At 36.8% G+C, this 20942-nt stretch overlaps 1 protein-coding gene across 2 annotated transcripts; it reads left to right on the top strand.

Moving 5' to 3' along the window:
* The first annotated feature begins 815 nt into the window (after positions 1–815).
* On the top strand, positions 816–20348 carry LOC103714045 (lon protease homolog 2, peroxisomal-like). Of its 2 annotated transcripts, none has more exons than XM_008801177.6 (17): positions 816–1288; positions 1639–1748; positions 1835–1943; positions 2849–3018; positions 4570–4661; positions 5433–5612; positions 5814–5897; positions 7318–7445; positions 8504–8705; positions 8802–9008; positions 10816–10946; positions 11543–11756; positions 12917–13219; positions 13329–13523; positions 15397–15642; positions 15812–15913; positions 19906–20348. In XM_008801177.6, exons 1-17 carry the CDS (start codon positions 1182–1184, stop codon positions 19987–19989), a joined length of 2664 nt encoding a protein of 887 aa, XP_008799399.3. In that variant the 5' UTR covers positions 816–1181; the 3' UTR covers positions 19990–20348. The 2 variants fall into 2 exon arrangements, with proteins under 2 accessions (XP_008799399.3, XP_088561873.2); XM_088705747.2 differs by lacking the exon at positions 19906–20348 and adding an exon at positions 17248–17300.
* Positions 20349–20942: the final 594 nt, after the last annotated feature.

Here is a 20942-nt window from a genome sequence, read left to right as displayed (position 1 = left end):
AATATTTAAACTATAGCTATTAAAATATATTGTGGTCTTTCTGGTGTTGAACCTTCAAAACCTCCAAACCTTGGTATTCCAGGTGGCTGATTCTAAAAATTATGCATGTAATATTTTTTTCTTACAATATCTTTATTAAGAGCATTACATATATTTTACATGACTTTCAGAAAAAAATAGGTGCTCAACCAAACATAAGCTTTTTTATAAAGTATGTTTCATATGTCATTTTTTCGTGATCAACTAAATATGCAAAAACTACTTTTTTAGGTATCATATACTTAGACATTAATTTTCTAATAAAATATTTTAATAAGGTAAAATTTTTTCCACAAACCAAACGGTCCCACGTGGACCATTCGAAACTCATTAGCTTAGCATATAAAGAAGCGGCATATGATGTACCTCCCATCAATTTGCTTGCTCTTTTGCCATCGACAAAACCTCCACCCATCTCACATAGGGGCTCCTAAATGCCCTCCTGAACGATGATGATAGATAGCTGGGGTTACCTCAAGAGTGCGAAGCCCTTCATTGTTGCCTTCATCTTGATGTCCTTTGATGTCCTTGAGATTGATAGGTGCCTTATCTCCCTCACCTCTTGGAGGTGCACTATCATTGTCAATAGTGGCATACAAGGTAACAAGGGGCCTGTGACCTTGACATTGTTGATGATATGGCGGTCGGAGGGGCTGGAGTAGTAGAAGTAGCATCTCGACTACGAGATGCCGCCAATGGATCGCTGGTCCTTTCACAAGCACTCCTCAATCGTCAACCTAATCCTTAATGATGGATCCAACTATCAAGCTTAGGTTGACCACTCTAATGGATGGCATACGTGATGGAGCTGCCATGCTGGTAGGGCTCTTCCATGGGTGGAGAGGATATGAGTAAAAAATGTTCTACCCGTATCGAACACTCCAGTGGAAAAGGGATTCGGTGGAGATTGCTATGGAGATGAGGTTCTTCTTATCCCCCATTTTCCTTTTGCCTAAGCAAAAAGGAAAAAAAAAAAAAAAAGAAAAAAAGAAAAAAAAAAAACCGGAACAGGATCGACTCGACTCCGTCCCGCACCCCTCGAGCGTTGACCCTTCTCTCTCTCTCTCTCTCTCTCTCTCTCTCTCCACTTCTCCTCTTAACCTCCCATTGGTGCCTTCGTCTCGTCCTTCTGAGTCGAGGGGATGGCGGAACCGGTGGATCTCCCGAGTCGCCTGGGGATTCTCCCCTTCAGGAACAAGGTCCTTTTGCCCGGTGCCATCATCCGAATCCGGTGCACTTCTCCGAGCAGGTGATCAATCAGTCAACTCTATGATTTTGACCGAATCGTTCTTTTAGTTTCCTTTGTTTTCTCTCAAACCTGATCTTCTTGCAGTTCCAAGGTTTTTTTGTCAATTTCTTTGAAAAGATCGCTTTTTGAAATGAGATTTTACAGCTTGTGATTCTTGCCGAGAAAACTACAGAGTTAGGGTTTTTGATATCCGGGATCTGTTTTGATACGAGTAATTGATGCTTTGAGGTGCTATGACTGCCATTCTTGTTTTGTAAATTCGTCTATGGATCTGATTGAAAGCTCTGAAAATTTTGAGTGTGTTTTATTGTTTCTGGAACATTGTGGCGCTGAAATTGTATTGACTGCAGTGTGATGCTGGTGGAGCAAGAACTGTGGCAAAAGGAGGAGAAGGGTTTGATCGGTGTGCTTCCTGTCAGGGACACTGAGGCAGCAGCTGTTGGTTCTATGTTATCTCCAGGTGATTTGACTTGTTTTTCTTTCCCTATTCCGGATAATGTTGGTCGAGAAAAAAAATAATGCGTAGAAATTTTTATGTTGATTAAGGTGTGGGTAATGATTCTGGAGAGCGGAGTCTGAAGGGTCCGGCTGATGTATTGGATTCTCAGAAGCAGGACGGAAAGAACCAGCAAAAGTTGATTCACTGGCACAACAGGTAGGGTCTGCTAATGATGGCTTTTTTAGGGTTTGCTAACGGTGCCTTTTACTTTAGGTGATTTTCATATGAGGCAAATAAAGATCAATTGAGCCATATGCCTTTATCATTCTGGAAGGCTGCATGCCACTGATTCAAACTTTTGGCTCTTTCTGTTCATCAAGACAAGGAATATCAAAAGATTGGGAAAGCATAAGAAAAGTAATTTGCAAGCATAAAGGTGATGGATGGGATAAATTAAGTTTTTGGAAGTATATTGATGAGCCATGTTATTGAGGGATTAGGGTGGGTGAACCAAGTTTATGACCAGTGGTACTGTAAACATATTCATCTGCATGCCAGCAGGTATGACCAATAGATTGATTTTCTTGTACTGGTAATTGACAAAAAAGTATCACGAGAGGTAATCTGGTGGAGTTGAGAAGGAATGACATTCATTTTTTTTTTTGGAGAATAGAGTGGGCTAATAAGCTACCGGAAGAAGTCATTCATGAAAATGTTACCTTCTAAGCCTCCATGGGTCCACATGATTAATTGTCTGTATCTTAGATGTGCGGTTAGGGGTTTCCTTTGGTTATGTGAAACATTAAACCATGCAAAGTTAGAGAAACAAAAGCATGAAAACCAGCATCACTCAAGAAAAGAGAAATTAGTTTTATCTTTAGCTTGTCAGCCCAGTGCTGGACATCGCATTTTCCTATAGAGGAGGCTTTTGTCTGATCTACACTGTGCAGGTGGTTTCATGGATGTTTATTTTCATAAGAAAGTACAGAAAGAAACCTAATTGGGCACTGCAATAATAATATGTAAATGTTCTCTTTGACCTTTTCTCTTCTCAGTCAAGCACCTTTACTCAAACACATGGTGTACTTATCACATTCAATTAACTTGCTTTTCATTTCCAGGGGAGTTGCTGCAAGAGCTTTACATCTTTCTAGAGGAGTGGAAAAACCAAGCGGAAGGGTTACATACATAGTTGTTCTTGAAGGCTTGTGTAGGTTCAGTGTTCAAGAACTCAGTGCAAGAGGAACTTATCGTATGGCACGTGTCTCACGTCTTGACATGACAAAAGCTGGTAAGACTTTTTTTGGTACTTTTTGATATACTGTTTTTCTTTTCTCTAATTATATTTCATCCAGGTTCTCTAAATTCATAAACTGAAGGTTACAGCATTTTCCAGATTTTTTTAAAGCCGTTTGTTAAATAATTTAAATTTTTTTGAGTGGCATCGAATAAGCAGTCAACTCTTGCCAAACATGAATACAACTAAATAAGAACTTTGCTTTTTAGACTTATATATTCGAGTGATTCCAGCTTAAATATATGAAGCACTCTTGGAATAATGGATCATCAGTAGCAGTAAGAGAAAGAAAATAAAGTTGTAAATATGGACAAATACATACTTATTTTGGTTGTTATAATAGTATATGGATTAATAGCTACGAAGATTACTTCTATTGGTTGTCATATGGAAACCTAGTTCTGTATTGAAGGACTTGCTAGTAGACAGATGGAAATTAATGTTATAACTCCACCAGAGTGTATTTAAGTTTTATTTTCTATAATTTTGTACATACTGCAGAGCTATTCCATTTAATGGACACCTAAAAGAAGATGTGCAAAGAATTTTTCATGCTAAGAGATTGCAAAGGATGATGTGGGATTGCCTAATTCCCTTTACTATTTTTGAATTTTTAACCTTCTATTGAGAAGGTTCGCAAGAAAGAAAATTCAGATCAAGCAATGAACATCACACTATTGTTTTCTGTGCCAGATTAATGGGTAATATCACCTGTTCCTCATGCATGAGGGGTTAAACACAAACATATATTCACGTTATGGTAGCACTAAATCTAGATGATCATCATAAATAAAATAAGATCTAGACAATAATATGTTAGATCTGTAAGAAAATATTTGATATCGAAGGATTTATGGTTGGAAGCGCGATTGCCCACAGACTTACGTATTTCGGCCAAGTTGTCTCCAGAACAACTTTTCTTCTTCTTGCGTGTCTGTTGGGGGTGGGGGGAGGGGTGCTTGCTGCAACACAGCTAGAGCTTTTCTTTTTTTGTGATTTGATTAATCCTCACCATAATTCAATCACTCGCTGCATAATACAATTAGAGGAAAATCTGGGAATGGAATTTTGCTGGTGGATGTAGAAGGATGGTTTTGATCTTTGCAATGGTTTGGGGGCACTTGCTTGGCAATAGTAATTAATTCTGTTATATCTAAAATAGAGTTTGATTCCAAACCTCCATGGTGGGTACATTTATAGATAATTACTAGTAAAACTTCGGGCCGTCTCTAGCTTTGTGTAGTCCAAATATCTCAATTAAGCCATACTGATTTTGGGATCTATCTCAGAACTTGTGTACTTTTTAACTTAGTGAAGTGTCCTGTTATCCTTCTTATATGAACATAGTTCCTAGTTGATGTTTTTAACTCATTGGTGTATCAATTGAGCTAGTCCATATAATCTGGAGAAATGAAAACTTGATGCAAACTTTGAAAAACTCTTGAATGACGTTGTATGATGTTGGTATTTCTTTGCTATCTGCTCTTAATCTCTTTCACAAACCAAGTTCTGAATGATGCACTTCGTCTTTTCTGCTTTGATTAGAGTTGGAGCAAGCAGAACAGGACCCAGATCTTATTTTGTTATCTCGCCAATTTAAAGCTAGTGCTATGGAGCTAATTTCTATTCTTGAGCAGGTAGAAGTTTGAATTTTAAATATATTCTTTCTCAATATCATTCAGTTTTCTTTAACAGCTTTGTATGCTAAATGTTAAAACATTGTCAGAGTGGGGCAAATTGAGGTTAATAATTAACTTATGTAGATGATTAACAAGGACTTAATTTGAACACATTGTTTAGTTGCTAAAATAATGTAGTTAATAATTTTGGAAAACTAGAGTTGTAGTTGTGCCTAGTGTTTGTTAAGTCCCGATATACATTGTTTGACATGATATGGAGCTTTTGGGGTCTAATGGTAAGTTAATATGGTATCAAAGCCAGCCAATTTTATCTTTTTATTTTTCTTGAATCTTTTCTTCTCTTGACTGGTTCCCTGTTTAGACACTCTTGACTCATTTATGCCTTCACGTGCATGGTCTGAGCTTGCACATATTGGGGCTGGAGGAGGCGGGGGGTGGCGTTGAGACCTGATATACATTGTTGACCCCATTCTTAATAGCTTAAGCTTTCGTGTCCATTGGTAAATTAACAGTTTGTTCTGCATCTTATTTCACATTGTTTTCAGTTATACGTACCAGTAATATATACAATGCTCCCAGTTTTGATATTGTTCCTATTTGAGTTATTGAAAATATAACAACAATATATTTGAGTCTTTAGATGTTTCTACCTTCTCAAGTATTCAAAGGTTGCAGTCTGCCTTGTGAAAATACGTTTATGACACTTTTCAGTTATGTTGTCCATTATCGTTTACATTGTGACATGTGCTGTCTAATTACTGGTTACAGAAGCAAAAAACTGTTGGTCGGACAAAAGTTCTTCTTGAGTCAGTTCCTGTGCATAGGCTGGCAGACATATTTGTTGCTAGTTTTGAAATAAGCTTTGAGGAGCAGTTATCCATGTTGGATTCGGTTGACTTAAAAGTGAGGCTCTCAAAGGCAACTGAATTAGTGGATAGGCACTTGCAGGTGAAGATGGATAAACTTGCTTTCCTGTATATGATTTCTTATCATACTGTATTCTTATTACTGATACAATACCTTTGAGTTTTAATCAGTGGACTGGTATATTCTAGATTATACAATATGGGACTTTTTTTTTAAATCTATTGTTCCTTGTTTCTCAAATATGCACATTATGCATTTAACATATGTTTATTTGCGGAACAGTCGATTCGTGTAGCAGAAAAAATAACTCAGAAGGTTGAGGGACAATTGTCAAAATCACAGAAAGAGTTTCTCCTGCGTCAACAGGTTTGTTTCCTAAAATAGCTACTGATGGTTTCATAGTGCATTTTTTTCAGATTTAGGGCTTTGCCATTAATGGAGCATGAAACAACACTTCTTATTTGACGGGAAATTTGTTGACATTTACCATAGTGGATTGGACTTTTAACACCTTCTACATGTTTACTGGACTGCCCGAAGGAATTCTGCTTAGCGTTTTATCATAGATTAAATTAGTATGTCTGTGCAAAAACAGTCGCTTCTGTTTATTTCTCTTTCCAACTTATTAATTATCATATCTTCGGTGAAGCTCATTCATGCAAATGAGACGATTTGTTTGTTTTTTTTCTTGTTTTTTTAGGGGGAGAATAAAGAATACCATATTGGTTAAGATGGTCAAGGCAAATATTATTGTAAATGATACACTATGGTAAAGAATTTTGGCAGATATTGGCTCCTAAGATGATTCAATATACGAAAAAAATTGTATAAGATTTTCTTTTCCTGTTTCCCTCCAAGAAACATATAAGAATGGTGGGCAGGATCTTATGACCCACAATATGGATTGGGAAAATATAGCGTGAAAATCAGTGTGTTGGAAGGGTAGTATTGCAGATAGTGCATTGGAAAAATATAGTGTTTGGAAAGGTAGGATCTTATGAGAATATTTGGACAAATGGTGGGTGGGCTGCTGAAACCAAAACAAGAGCTGAATGATAAAGAGTGTTCACAAGCAAAGGGAGGCATCTAGCTAGAGTGAACTAAATGTGTAAAAGCTTTGGAAGTGTGATGTTACTAAGGGGTAAGTCTTTATGTGAGATAATGCAAAACCGAGAGTTACATGATTTTCCATTTTAATTCCTTGTCATACTTGATTAAATCTGTAGAAACAGAAACCACCACCATCACTTCACCTCAACATTTTTGTTGGATAGGATGATAGATACTGCTTGCATGAACTGTTTTAAATGAACATTCAAAATGAGAACAAAGAAGCAACCAACTTAGGGTCAAGGGTCGAGATCAAGAGAGAGGGTACCTCACTATGATTATAGACTAGTTGAACACATTTGTCATAAGCATACCAAATGGAGAGCAAAGAATCGAACAGCTGATATTCAGAATTGGTGAAGGTGGCAGAGGGTGGTTCATTATGCTAGCAGATAACTCTAATTAATTTCATTTAGTCATAAAAAATATAAAAAAAAGTTCTAAATGTCACCCTTTCTGACCATTTTCGGGATATGTTTGCAAGAAACTATTTTTCAGAAGTGCACTCTTGACTCGTACTAGATATAATTGTTAAACTTTAGAATTCCTTCTATTCATATCTTTTAGGCTTACAACATATTGGAAATTTTGTGCACTACTTTTTATTCCCTTTAGCGGTTATTGTTCAGATTTCTTGTTCCCTTGATTTATTTGCTCAATCTTGAAACTCCTCCAGATGAGGGCAATAAAAGAGGAACTTGGGGATAATGATGATGATGAGGATGATATAGCTTCCTTGGAAAGGAAAATGCAGAGTGCAGGGATGCCTCCTAATATCTGGAAGCATGCTCAAAGAGAATTGCGGTAAGCTATGTAGATTGCTCGTAAAATGCTTTTCATATCATGTTTAAACAATCATATGTTGTCACATCTGAGTTCCTGTTCAACTTGGGGGGAAAACAACACATTGGGAGTACTGGAAAACTCTCTTGTGCAATTTCCTTAACCAACATTAAAGACTCATTTGATGAATAGAATTCTTTGTAAACCTCTCCCCCTTCCTTCTCTCATGGATGTTTTGGATGTCATACTATGCTATCTGGGGCTAGCTTTGCTGGAGTTTTTCATGTGATGCAGGAATTAGTTGATGAGGGTATAGGATATTGTAACTTTGTAATATAAGGTATCCCAAATATTAGGGCTTTTGTGAGCTCCATTATGCATAATGTTGTTATCCTTCCCCATCTTATATAACCCCATTCCATCTATTTTACGTCTATAAACTGATAGCCTGACATGTTAGAATGTTGCGCAAGGAACACCTTAATCTTTTTGTTACTATGAAGACAGATAAAAAGCACAGTAGAAGAAACAACCTAAATTCTGAGATTCTTTCCAACTTACATGAAAATTGTATAGTGTATCATACAATTGTTGGGACTTTCTTGGTTCTAAACTCCGAGATTTAAACACTGGGTCAAATTGATGAGCTGGTTGGTTCTTATCTGGTCAGGGTTTGGATTTGATTTCTGGAGTCTTAAAACCATTATCAGTAAAGTTGATTTGTTTTATAGCTTCTAAAAAAGTTGTCATAATTGCTATGCTTAGTAATCTGCTCCTATGTTTCACCTAAGCCAAACTTGTTATGATTTTAAGATAAGATTCAAATTTTTATAACATGGAGTAATGGGTGCATCAGTTATATTGCTTGTGGTTTGTACATAAAAAAATTCTCCAGATTTGCATTGCGCTTGAACCTCTTCTTACTCTAGAAAATTTTGTAGTGGCTATTGCTACACCTTGAATCTTGGATTTCCTGAACTGGATGCTCAATGCATAATGTATTCTATCATAATAACAAAAGGATACACTAATTGTATTACTGATCTTGTAAGGTTCTAACCTTAAGTTTCTGCTTGTAGGCGACTCAGAAAAATGCAACCTCAGCAACCTGGATATAGTAGTTCACGTGTATACCTCGAACTTCTTGCCGATCTTCCTTGGCAGAAGGGCAGTGAAGAACGTGAAATTGATCTCAGAACTGCCAAGGAGCGTCTTGACTGTGATCATTATGGTCTGGTCAAAGTTAAGCAGCGGATTATTGAATATTTAGCTGTTTGGAAGGTTGATTCTGTAACCTTTTCTATGGCATCATTTTTGCATGTTTTAAGTAGTTATTGCATCTGTTATTGTGACTGATTTTAATCAAATGTACTGCAGCTTAAACCTGACGCCCGAGGCCCAGTGCTTTGTTTTGTTGGCCCTCCAGGTGTTGGAAAGACATCATTGGCATCATCAATTGCAGCTGCTTTAAACAGAAAGTTTGTTCGGATATCTCTTGGTGGTGTCAAGGATGAGGCTGATATCAGAGGTCATCGAAGGACATATGTGGGAAGCATGCCAGGACGTCTTATTGACGGATTAAAGGTTCGCCCTGGAGCACTGCTAAATAATTAGTTTATCAAAAGTCATCTTGCTAACTAATCACATCAACTTCCACCTAGTTATGGTCTTTTTTTTAAAAAAACATTCTAAATGCAATTACTTGCTAAGGAGAAATGACATCTGTATTTCAATTCAGTTGTTCCAGATATGTTTTTTATTTTAAACTGGATTCTGTTAATTGTTAAAAATTCCTCAGAATTTGTAATACAGATGTAATCTTACAATATTGTGTTGCATAATTGAATAATGGTGCAATCTAAAATTTGTGAATGTGAGGTTTTATAGTACTGTCCTATTACTTGGCTATTTCAATATATGATTACATTCATGATTAAATTTTCCAGCCAATTAATATGGTCAAAACGCCATACGATGCCGCTTGCCTTCCTTGCAGGGTATAGCACCATTTTTTAAGATTATAATTAAAACCTAATTTATTTTGTTTGAACTTGCATTCTCATATGTGCGCATTGATGATATTGTAATCATAATTATAATGTTGATAGTGATTTTGATGATGGGGATAAAGGAGATAAGAATGAGGATGACGACGACGACGACAACAACAACAAAAGCCCAACTAGTACTGGTTTTGGTGTTGCACACCTATGGGCATTATGTAGCTATGAACACTTCAAGCATTTTTCTGAATGAACCCTATTCTTACAAATTGGATCATAGAATCTTACAAGGGTCAAAGAATCTGATTGCTCATATACTTTTCCTGCCTCTGAGCCACATGTTCAACACAGAGATATATAACAGAAAGAGTTTCCAGGAATATTGTTATGAGACTTAATGTTAGTTCAAGGTCCTTATGGATCTATATTTCGGTGGACCAAAAATGTCTATGAGATATGCTTTTCCTATGGATTATCGATGCAGGTGTTTTGGCGTTATTGATGGTAGATGTTTTGTACATTTTATAGCTTGACTATTACTATATACAGAAACATATTGACATTTAATCTACCTCTATTACTTTAATAAATCAGAAACTTTGGCATATGCACGTGACCTGGGAGAAATGGAGATGTGGAGTGTGGAGCATTGTGAATGCACTCTTCTGGTATTTGGGTTATACTGTAGAATAAATGTATATAGATGTACAAAAACATGAATAGACAAAATGTAACTTCAAATTATTTTAAGGATAATCAAATCTAAAAAATTCTTTCTGTGTTATAGACATATTCTTAACCAAGGTCCGCCGTACCGGTACCGGTCGGCGTACCGGTGGCGGCCCGGATCGGTACGAAACCGATGGCGTACCGGTCCGTACCGGTCCGTACCGGTTCCGTACATGTTTTTCAACAATAAACTACCGGTACCGGATTTCACGCTGATCCGGTACCGGTCCCAGGCCGGACCGGTACGTACCGGCCCGTACCGGCCGGTATGGACCGGTACGGCAGACCATGTTCTTAACCCTTTAAAACATATGTTAACTGTAAGGGAAATGTTGAACATAAAGACTCCTAAAACTAATTCTATCTTAAAAATTTAAAGGGTGCTAAAATACTCGGTCCTGCCACAGAGATCCAGAGACTGACATCTCATACTTGACACATGATTGATTGGCATTCAAGGTTCCATCTAAAGCAAACTCCTTCATTTCCCAAGGTTGAGCAGTCATGGTTTAATTTTATTTTGCCGGGAAATTTCTTGTGCATAGACATAATAGTCATGGTATTCTTTTGTATTCTTTATTAGCTACACCTCCTTTGTTTTGAAACCATTTGCTGACTGCTTCTATTGACATGTACATTTTTCTTGTCTCTAATTGCAGAGGGTGGCTGTTAACAATCCAGTTATACTGCTTGATGAAATTGACAAGACAGGTTCTGATGTTCGTGGAGATCCAGCATCAGCATTATTGGAAGTTCTTGACCCAGAACAGAACAAAACGTTCAATGATCAGTATCCTTTCTGATATGGGAAATTCTTCATATGATGATCTTTATGCTTATATGACTAAAACATGCTTGTTAATTCTCATAGTTAATGATTCTATCTAAACACATTTATTTGTTATTCAGGATTGTATAGTTCTTATCGTGCACAGAAATTGTGGTCAGGACTTGTTTTGCACCAAACTATTCAGAACACCAAATGCACAAAATTGCCCTCTTGAGTACCAAGCAAGACATATAGGGTGCATTAAACATGGACATATGCTTGAACAATTTTTTGTTCTGCTGTTTTGTGTTTAGGCTCGTGTCCTAAACTGAATAGTTTTTTGCAAGTTTCATGTATGGATACTGCAACTCTGTATAGTTTGAGCTCAGTGGTTGTTGGAAGATATTATATCCACCATTTGTTTTCATCTTGTAGATGGATTTTCCATCAAATGTCACATTATGTTTTAGGAAATTGCTAATAGTTGTTATATAGGATTGGTGTTTATGCGAGGTAACAGTATTGTTTGAAGAAATTGAATTTTTTTTTATCAAGTCAAGAAAAATGATAAGAACCTCATCTTATTATGCAAGTTTTCCTTAAATTGTGATCACCAGCTATTTGAATGTTCCATTTGACCTGTCAAAGGTAATTTTTGTTGCAACTGCAAATAGGGTTCAGCCTGTTCCTCCGGCACTATTAGATAGAATGGAAGTCATTGAACTTCCTGGTTATACACCTGAAGAAAAGGTAAAAATAGCAATGAAGCATCTTATACCGCGAGTTCTAGATCAGCATGGATTGAGCTCTGAATCCCTTCAGATCCCTGAGGTATGATCCTGTTACTAAATAAACTTTCTTATTAGACAGCCTGCATATGCGGAAATCCTTTTGTCGTTAAGATATTACATTATGAATGTTTTTCAAATTTCTTTTGCTAGTTCTTTTCTAATATAATAAATTTTCTTATACCATGCTGTTGACAAGGTTTATAAGCAAAACTCCTGTCTAATGTCATTTTCATATTTCTCATAGAACTTAAATTAGTAATACTTAGTTAATTGAGAAGAGTTTTTCATAAAGGACAGAAGATAAAAAAAGCTTGTGTTTTTTCCCCTTTCCAAATGTCATACAAGTTCATTGCATGGGGATTGTAATAATCTTCCAGCCTATGTGTGCTCCGAGACCTACTTCTGCCTTCTGTTTGTGAACCCCTTCAAGCTTACCCAGTCTGCAAAGACTTTTCAAAGAAAGTTGCAAAGAAATTTTTCTATATGTTTTGGAATGTGGAAGACAGCTGAAGAAAAAAGGTTGGGAAGTTTAGTGGATAGTTTTAGCTGGCTGTAGTCTTTCTTCTATAATGAAATGGGTTTTACAATATACAGCTTGTTTCTTAACTTTGTAAATGAGACACTAGGGCATAGTAAGAAAAATTCATCTTGTGGCTAGGAAATTTAAATTATTTAAAAGGAAAGTCATATTTTTTTGGGGTTCAAGGGGCTGTATGCTTCAAATTTGTAAGACACTTTCTTCTGTAGAATAGACTGCTTGTTTCTTTATGTTGTCTGCTAGTTAGATCTTATATGCTGGGCTCACAATTAGATTTGTGAATCAATTGCTTCTGAACATCCATGATGGCTGAAAACAGGCATATCTTAGATCACCATTAACCATCAACAAATATCCTATATCCTGTTACTAGTGACAGGTTTTATGAATCATTTCTTGTCCACTAATTCCTTAATACAGAGATGTCATCTGTTTTATGAATCATTAGCATAACCAATGTTGGAATGTTTAAGCATTTTTTCTTATTCCTCATTGTTTTGATTTTCCTAAGATAGTTACTGCGCTTGATAGTTCTGCAATTATGTCATTCTTTGTATGTGTATAGGTAAATAATTTCAATTTCTGTTGTGGCAATTTTACTATCCTCTATTTCATCTGTGTCAGTATCATGATTCATTTGTCCTAACAATCTCTTTGAGTAGGTGATTGTGAAAATTATAATTCAGAGATATACTAGGGAAGCTGGTGTGCGGAATCTTGAAAGAAAATTAGCTGCCCTAGCTCGTGCAGCAGCTGTCAAGGTTGCTGAGCAAGACTGCATGGTTCAACTTAGCAAAGATGTCCACCCAATGACAAGTTCACTACTGGATGAAAGACTTGCTGGTGGTGCTGAAGTTGAGATGGAAGTTATTCCTCTGGGTGTCAATGGCCAGGAGATATCAAATACTTTCTCAAGTACCTCTGTCCTGGTTGTAGATGAGGCTATGCTGGAAAAAGTTCTTGGGGTAGTTATATTTTTAAAGTTTGGGGCCACTTTTTGGAATTTTATGTTTCTTATCTGAAGTTTTCAATTTTGTTAAGTATTTATGTGCATTGTTGATCTGGGAATTTCAGCCTCCTAGGTTTGATGATAGAGAAGCTGCAGAACGTGTAGCAACTCCTGGTGTATCAGTTGGACTTGTCTGGACATCATTCGGTGGAGAGGTTCAATTTGTTGAAGCCACAGCAATGGCGGGGAAGGGAGATTTGCATCTCACTGGACAACTAGGAGATGTTATTAAAGAATCAGCACAAATAGCTCTTACATGGGTACTTTTTGTATCTTATTCCTTTAGCAGTACCTCTCAAAGATGTATGATGATGCCTTGTTCAATGTGGCAATTTGGCTGTTATGTATCCAGTCTGTTATGATTAGCTTAACGTCAAAAAGACCAAGGTCCCACGAATACATGACAAACAGATTAAGATGCTGCTTCTTAACATGTATGAACAAAAAGGAGGTCATGAAAACAGCATCCTCATTGTGCTGATCATAATTTATCGTAGAAATACTTAACCAAACACACAAAATGATGATAGTTTTGTAAACTTTTTTTCTTGTTTCTAGCTGAGTGTCTTCAAGCAGATTCTTGCGCGTTCTACATAAAAATTTTAAAAGTTATTTAACTTGAGATCTACATTATTAACTGCATGATTGACGGTTAATTAATGTACCTTTTCTCCCTCTAAAACTAATAAGCAGATGTGTGATCATAAAATGAATAAATAAAAATAATTTCCTGAGAAAAGCATTCCTATTTTGCTGACTTATGTTATATTAGAATGTCAGCACATGATCTAGCAATACATTACATGTTTGGTTTTCTCATTTGGATTATACACATGAAAAGAAATGATCAGATTTGTAAACATCCTTTCTTGTTTCCCTTGCTGAGTGTCTTCTTGAACTTACAAAATTCTACTTCTCTCACAAAATTATGCATATTTAAAAATCATTTTTTTGTTCATTCTACTCATGTACTGTATGATTGATGCCTCTAATATAAGGTCTCTCCCTTTCTTCCACCGAAATTAATCGCCAGATATGATACATGTGGGGTATAGGTTGAAGAATGAGACATAAGAGAGTCCTAGCTTGGTTTCAATAGATTTTATCATAATTATAATCATCCCTCACTTAATTTTCCATGTTGACCACATCAAGTGCTGGTGGAATGGCTTGTTTCAGGTGGAACTCTGACAAAGAATTTGAGTACATGTATAACAGGGGTAATATATTTGGTACAGACCTACCAAAAATGTGTATCTGCAGCTTGTTTTTGGTGCAAGGGTTATCACTGAAAATCTAGTAAATAACAGTTGTGATCTTGTCTATCATTTGTTGAGGGGAGAAGGTTCTGCTAAAACATCTCTATTCAAACTGTCTAGGAGGGCATAGTGTAAAGGGATGAAAGCAAATTGGTTGCGCCATATGTGATTAGTGAACCTTCAAGAACTTTTGGTCTTATCTTAGAATAGAGAAGCTAGGTTAAGTAAATTGTTATTCTTTAATTATCTAGTGGGGCAGCATGTGAATAGAAAGAGACTACATGACCGGGGCAGCATGTGAATAGAAAGAGACTACATGACCACACCATATATCACTGGCAAGCCTTTCAAAAGTTTTATTTTAATACTCGAAAGTCAATGAAATCTAATTTTGATTAATGTATTTATCCATTCTGCCTAGGCAGTTAATAAATACCAATTCTATTTTCAGCCAGCGCCACAGCTGGGGGATATATGTTGTAGATTTGTTTTCCTTGCTCCCCTTTCCCCCTCTTCTCCTTTTTTTTTGTTTGGTAATAAGGCCAATCAAACATGTAAGCTTTTGCATGCTGAGAAAAAAAAAATTAATATTTTGATATCATCCAGCTGCATTGTTACCAATAATCTTGTACATATCTGTTGATCAGCATATTGGGATAATATTTTGACACGTGTGACATTTTGGACATTTACTTGCAAAGGATGGAAGGGGACTAACTTAACCTTTTCCTTTCAAATCAAGACTTCACTTCTATTAATTTCTTGTGTCGTGCATCAATTTCTTTTGAAAATAAATTCTTTGATTCTGTAAGAGTGGTAATTGATATGCGAAAATTTCATCTTAAGCTCTATAGCTCATTCTTGATTTCCTCAGGTAAGAGCAAGAGCAGCAGATCTGAAGCTGTCAGCTGCTGGGGAAATCAGTTTGCTGGAAAATCGAGATATTCATATACATTTTCCTGCTGGCGCGGTTCCGAAGGATGGACCATCAGCAGGAGTTACTTTGGTAACATCACTAGTATCATTATTCGGTCAAAGAAAAGTCAGAGCAGATACTGCAATGACTGGAGAGATGACTCTGAGGGGTCTTGTGTTACCTGTTGGTGGTATCAAAGACAAGGTAACTGCTAGCCCTTTTATCTGTCTACTTTTTTATTTTTCTATTAACTTATATAATTGTACTGGTATAAAGAGTCTCCAAACATTTGTTTCTGATGTACTATTTGTTGGATTTGATGGCATTTTGTATAGAAATGAGTCTTCTAATTGTAATTTATTTGAATCTTAAGGTCTTGGCAGCACATCGGTATGGAATCAAGAGAGTAATTTTGCCGGAACGCAATTTGAAAGACTTAGCTGAGGTACCATCAGCCATTCTTGCTGGCATGGAGGTAGTTATCGAACCTTGAAAGTTATCTTTGGCTGGAAGTTACTTTCTCATTTAAATATGTTACTTCATATCACATATTATCCACAAAGAGGCAGAAATATCTTGAAGTGGTGTATCAGCATGATGTTTATTAAGGTTGTTGATGAGCTCATCAAAAGACTTATTTAAGAAAAGGGTCAGGAGAAGAGGTAGAAATTCATAATAGAACTTCGGTGACTTAGAAGGAGATGTGCTGGAAAAAAGATGGGTGGAGGTGCAATCGCACAGGATTCTTTTTCTCATGGCAGAAGTTAGAAGCTTATTATTTGAAAATGTTTGGAGGCTACTAGAGGTGGTTTCCATAGCGATAATTTTTCTCATCTTGGTTATTGTATATTATCATAAGTGCTTGAATATTAGATTATATTCTCTTAGTTTCCTGTTTTTATCAGTGAATTCTGATTAAGGTGGCATATTATGGAGGAATCCCATGAACTATTAAACTATGTGCTTATCATACTTGAGTCTTATGCGAAATGAGAAGTGTAGGACCTACCGTAAGCCGTGTTGGTGGAAAGAAGTCGTAATGGAATATCCTGCATTGGGCTTTTGTTGATTAAGGTGTTGGACACAGTTTTCATTATGAAAGTACATGTTAATGCATGAAGATAGATGTATTATCAGGTGGATTGCAAAGTAACAAGTGATTGAACAGAGTCGTTAAAAGAATTTTCACATATAACCCCCTACCTATCATTGATATACATACGAATCTTGACTTTCTGATAATTAAGTAGACACCCTTAACAAATTAGTCCGTGGTATTTTCACATCATTAAGTAGACACCCTCAATTTTATAGAATATTTATTCACATCATTGAATCCCATGCACATACCTGTATCCACGTCCCTATGTGATTAGCTAATTTATATTCGAAGAATATGCACGTCCATATAATGTGGTCAGATTTGCAATGTCTTTAAGGACATTTTCAGAATATAGTTTTCACAAGAATCTTAGAGGGGAAAAGTGATGTTCATTTCCAATTCGTAGGAGACATGTAATGTATTGGATTTCCTTTAGAGTTTAAAGTTTAAACTATATCTACTTCGGATTTTTCTCATAAGAAAGTCGTGTGGTGCCTCCCCTTGCAAATTGTTTTAAACATTAAATCTCTAGAACATAAACAAAGTATTATGATATCTTAACTATTTCTGGACCTTGTATAATCCAAGTTGTATTTGCTTCCTAGTTCCTACAGTATCATAGGTTCCTTTCTATGGCCATACAGTCAGCTAAAAGTTTTTTAAGTTTCTTCTTTACTGTCATTAGTCTTCTTTGGTCACACATACAGTGATACAGAGATTGAGAGTTGAAGTGGGCAAGGCTCAAGAGTGTTCAGCCTAGGTACCAACCATTTTCTGCCTATCAATTTCAATTATGGACAATTCTTATTGCATATTGACAATGAAGAAGATAAAGAGGCACGCTTTTTTCTTTTCTTAAATTTCAGCGATACCTGTTCACATGCACCCACAAACCAGGGTATTGGACTGCCGCCCACCCCAATTGCACATCAGTCGTGGCCCTCTTTTTAGTCTTTGCTCCCCTTGCACTGGACCGCCGCCGCCACCTGGCACTTGGACGTCGACCACCCTAACCTCTTTGTCCTTGTTTGCCTAATCCTGCTCGCTCTGCATGCTTCTGCATCCTTCTCGGCTGGTCATGGTTTGGGTTGGGGAATAGTGATGCAGAGTTGGTGGTGGTAGGGGTGGGGGTTAACTCTCTCAAAAGAAGCCCAGCCTGATGCAAATAGAATACCTTGGAAGGGACAATCCACCATTTTAATATTTAGAATGTGGCATTATGTTAGATTTTGTTTCAATAGATTTTGTGTCTTTTAATGGCTAGACTGGTTCGCAGATTTTACTTTTTGCTAGCTTTGGTTATTATCATTTATGTTCAATTAAATAGTGAGGGATAAATGGGGGCCATAATGATGGAATAGTGAAGCTAAACAGTCATCTCCATTATCGTACTCCAACTCTACTGATCCACCCAAATTTGATCCCCGCTCATTCTTTTTGCCTGCAGCTCTTCATAAGGTGTTTAAATCTTCAACTTGTCCTCCCATCCTCTTCTACTCTCTCCGACATTTGCAACCTATTTGCTCTTGTATAGTAAGGCTAACCATACTCCATCATATTGTTGCTTTTGCTGCTGTCTATAGCATAACTCCTTTGGGAAATAGTTGCGTCTTCATCAAGATTGTGGTTCTCCAAAATAATCCTTGAAAAATTCTGTCACTAATAGGGGAAATTTGATTTGCACATTACGTGCCACATATATCTCTGCTGAATTTGTGAGGCACACTATCTCTGCATTTTTGAACTTGTATTGACATGACATGTGAAATCATGATCACAAACGTGGGATTGAAAATTAATATGCCAAGGGCAAAAATTTGCAGTTTTGCCAAACTTTTAAAGAGGAATTTTGGGAAATGTTGAAATTAGAAAATTAAAGAGCAGAGGAAAAGTAAATTCCAATTAAGTTTACGATACTTCTAGAATAGTTCATCAAACACATACAACAAAAAAAAAAAAAACTATTCCATTGAAATTAACGAGGTTTCATAAAATTTTCCATTTAGTCTGGATAAATTATCAGGAACAAGCTAATCAAAATAAAGTCGAGTAATTATATAATTTTTTTTATGTGGGATGATTTTATTACAAAGAGTGGAAGTAAATAGTCATGTATCTAGAATACTGCCAGCATGTATAAGTACATTGAATATCTCCCTTCAACCCTAAGAATAATTGTATGAAAATTTCAATGGTTTTAGGAGGGAGTGGTTATCTTGTAGAGTGCGGTGAACTGGCTTTTATGGGGACAGCCATTTGGGAGCTTAGTGGATGTGAGACGTAGGGAAACTTTAAATGATACAAATTCACTTTTGATTTGGCCCAATTTTGGTAGTGAACATTTACTATTTTTTATGCTATCAGAAATTCTCCTGTTCCATGCTGATGCTATAGTTCGATCACCTCTCTTCTATCTTGATGTTGGATATTTTGAAGGTCAGAGGTGAGGGCAACCTGAGAGGAGCTGAAGTATGGTTGCTTCTTTCTTTGGCAAGTGACTCTGGGGGTTGTTAGAAAAAGTCCTTTCTTCATCTTCATCTTATTTTAGTAGAGACATAATTGATTACTTGCGGTTGGTTGGTGGAGTTGTTGTGACCTAGTTATGGACTCAATAATAGGCTGGTCCTGCAAAACTTATTTGCATCATGCTGGTGCAAGGAGGTGTGCTGAAATCTGGATCACATTCTCTGGACGCTTTGCAATCTGCAGGAGCCCTTGTTGGAACTTGGATCACATACCTCTAATAACATTCCATTTTCTAATATTTCCCTTGTTTCCCCTCTATTGCCACAATTTTTTATGACCTAATTCATAAACTGCCTCAGATGTTTGTGTGGCTGAGAAGTATGCCCTGTGCAATCAACAACTTTAAATCATTTGTTTGATATAACTGGCTATGTAGGAATCATATGTTAGATGTAATTTGTGCTCATTTGATGCCCTACCATGCATATCCTTGTACATCAAAATCATCATGTCTATGGGCTTGTTTGGTACTCAAGCTCCTATCCTTTTAGTGCCACGAAGTAAAGCTAATTATAGGTGCATATTGCAGATATTGGATCTAGGGTCATTTCTATGAAAAATGAATGATAGGGTTAACTTGAAAATGCTGTCATTGGGCACGAATCTGCCCCGGAGATGGCTAATGCACTGTCGAACCTTGATCATCATATTGCCTAGGCCACCATTACAAGGCTGTTTAATATGCAGTTTTTTCTCATTCTTTCTTGCAGTTACAAACATTGAATTGATTGATTAAATCATGCTTATGTTCCAGAATAGCTGGTTTGCATAGAACTCTTTTTAGCTGGAAGGAGAGAGCTCATTGCTGGCGTCATTTGTTCTGAATTTTCTTTCAACAGATTTTGCTTGTGAAGCGCATCGACGATGTACTGGAACAAGCTTTAGAAGGTGGATGCCCTTGGAGACAACACTCAAAGTTATAGCATTCTCCACCTCTTCAAAAGAGTGCATGATATCGGACTTGTTGGCTCAAACCTGCATTTAGGCTTGCGGAGCCGCATCATGGTGAATGGTGATTGAACATTATTAAATTTCCTCCTCGGCCATCAAGCAAGGTTCCGAGGAAACTGTTGTCGATGATCTATAGCCAAGCTCATCAGTATAAATGAAGGCTAGTCGATGCGACTACTGAAGTGTATGTCTCAAAAGGGGAGCATGAAAGCAGTGGCTTTTCCAGTTTTTCTATTTAATCAAACTGGTAATACAAGCTTGTGTACCTTATAAAATTTAATTACTGAATGTACACTAATCTATCACAAATTTTACGAGGTAATTTGGAATATATCGGTCTATATTTTATTTTTGGCAAGCGAATTAAAATTAACTCTATAAGTAGGGGGCAGCAGTGGGTCATATTTTGGGAAGGTTCAAATCCCTCAAGGTCTTAGCCCGTACTCTTGTTTGCGCCTTTTACAAACTTTAAAAAGAGTGCGTGCGCAAACACGCCCACGCATGAACGAACGAGAGAGAGAGAGAGAGAGAGAGAGAGAGAGAGAGAGATAATGTGGAGAAGAGAATCGATTGATCTTTATCGTAACTTCAATTTTTTATTTTTTTTGTTCTTTTTCTTAATCATTAATCAGAGGGACTTACTAATTACTTGAATTGAGCTTCGAATACCTAGGGGCTTTCCAAATTGTTACCGCTATTGGGATTTTAACATAATGATCATCTAATTCTGATCCAATCCCATATCAGACCCTTCTCCAATAATAGATAGGGTAGCTTCCATTTTGTATATTGCCTCCAATTCCACAAACTGCCCACCATGAAACGAGGAAGAAATAAAGGTATCAGCAATGTCAAAATAAATCTTCCAACTGAAATATTTGAATTTATTATGTTTCCCTTCCACCATTTTTTTCACCTTTGCGAG

This window comes from Phoenix dactylifera, chromosome 10 (genome assembly GCF_051530095.1).
Source record: "Phoenix dactylifera cultivar Ajwa chromosome 10, Ajwa_hap1_PhDact_Kaust_v1.1, whole genome shotgun sequence".
NCBI classification, from domain to species: Eukaryota; Viridiplantae; Streptophyta; class Magnoliopsida; order Arecales; family Arecaceae; genus Phoenix; species Phoenix dactylifera.
Note: the sequence above shows the minus strand (reverse complement) of the source record. Positions and strands in the feature narration are given on the sequence as shown.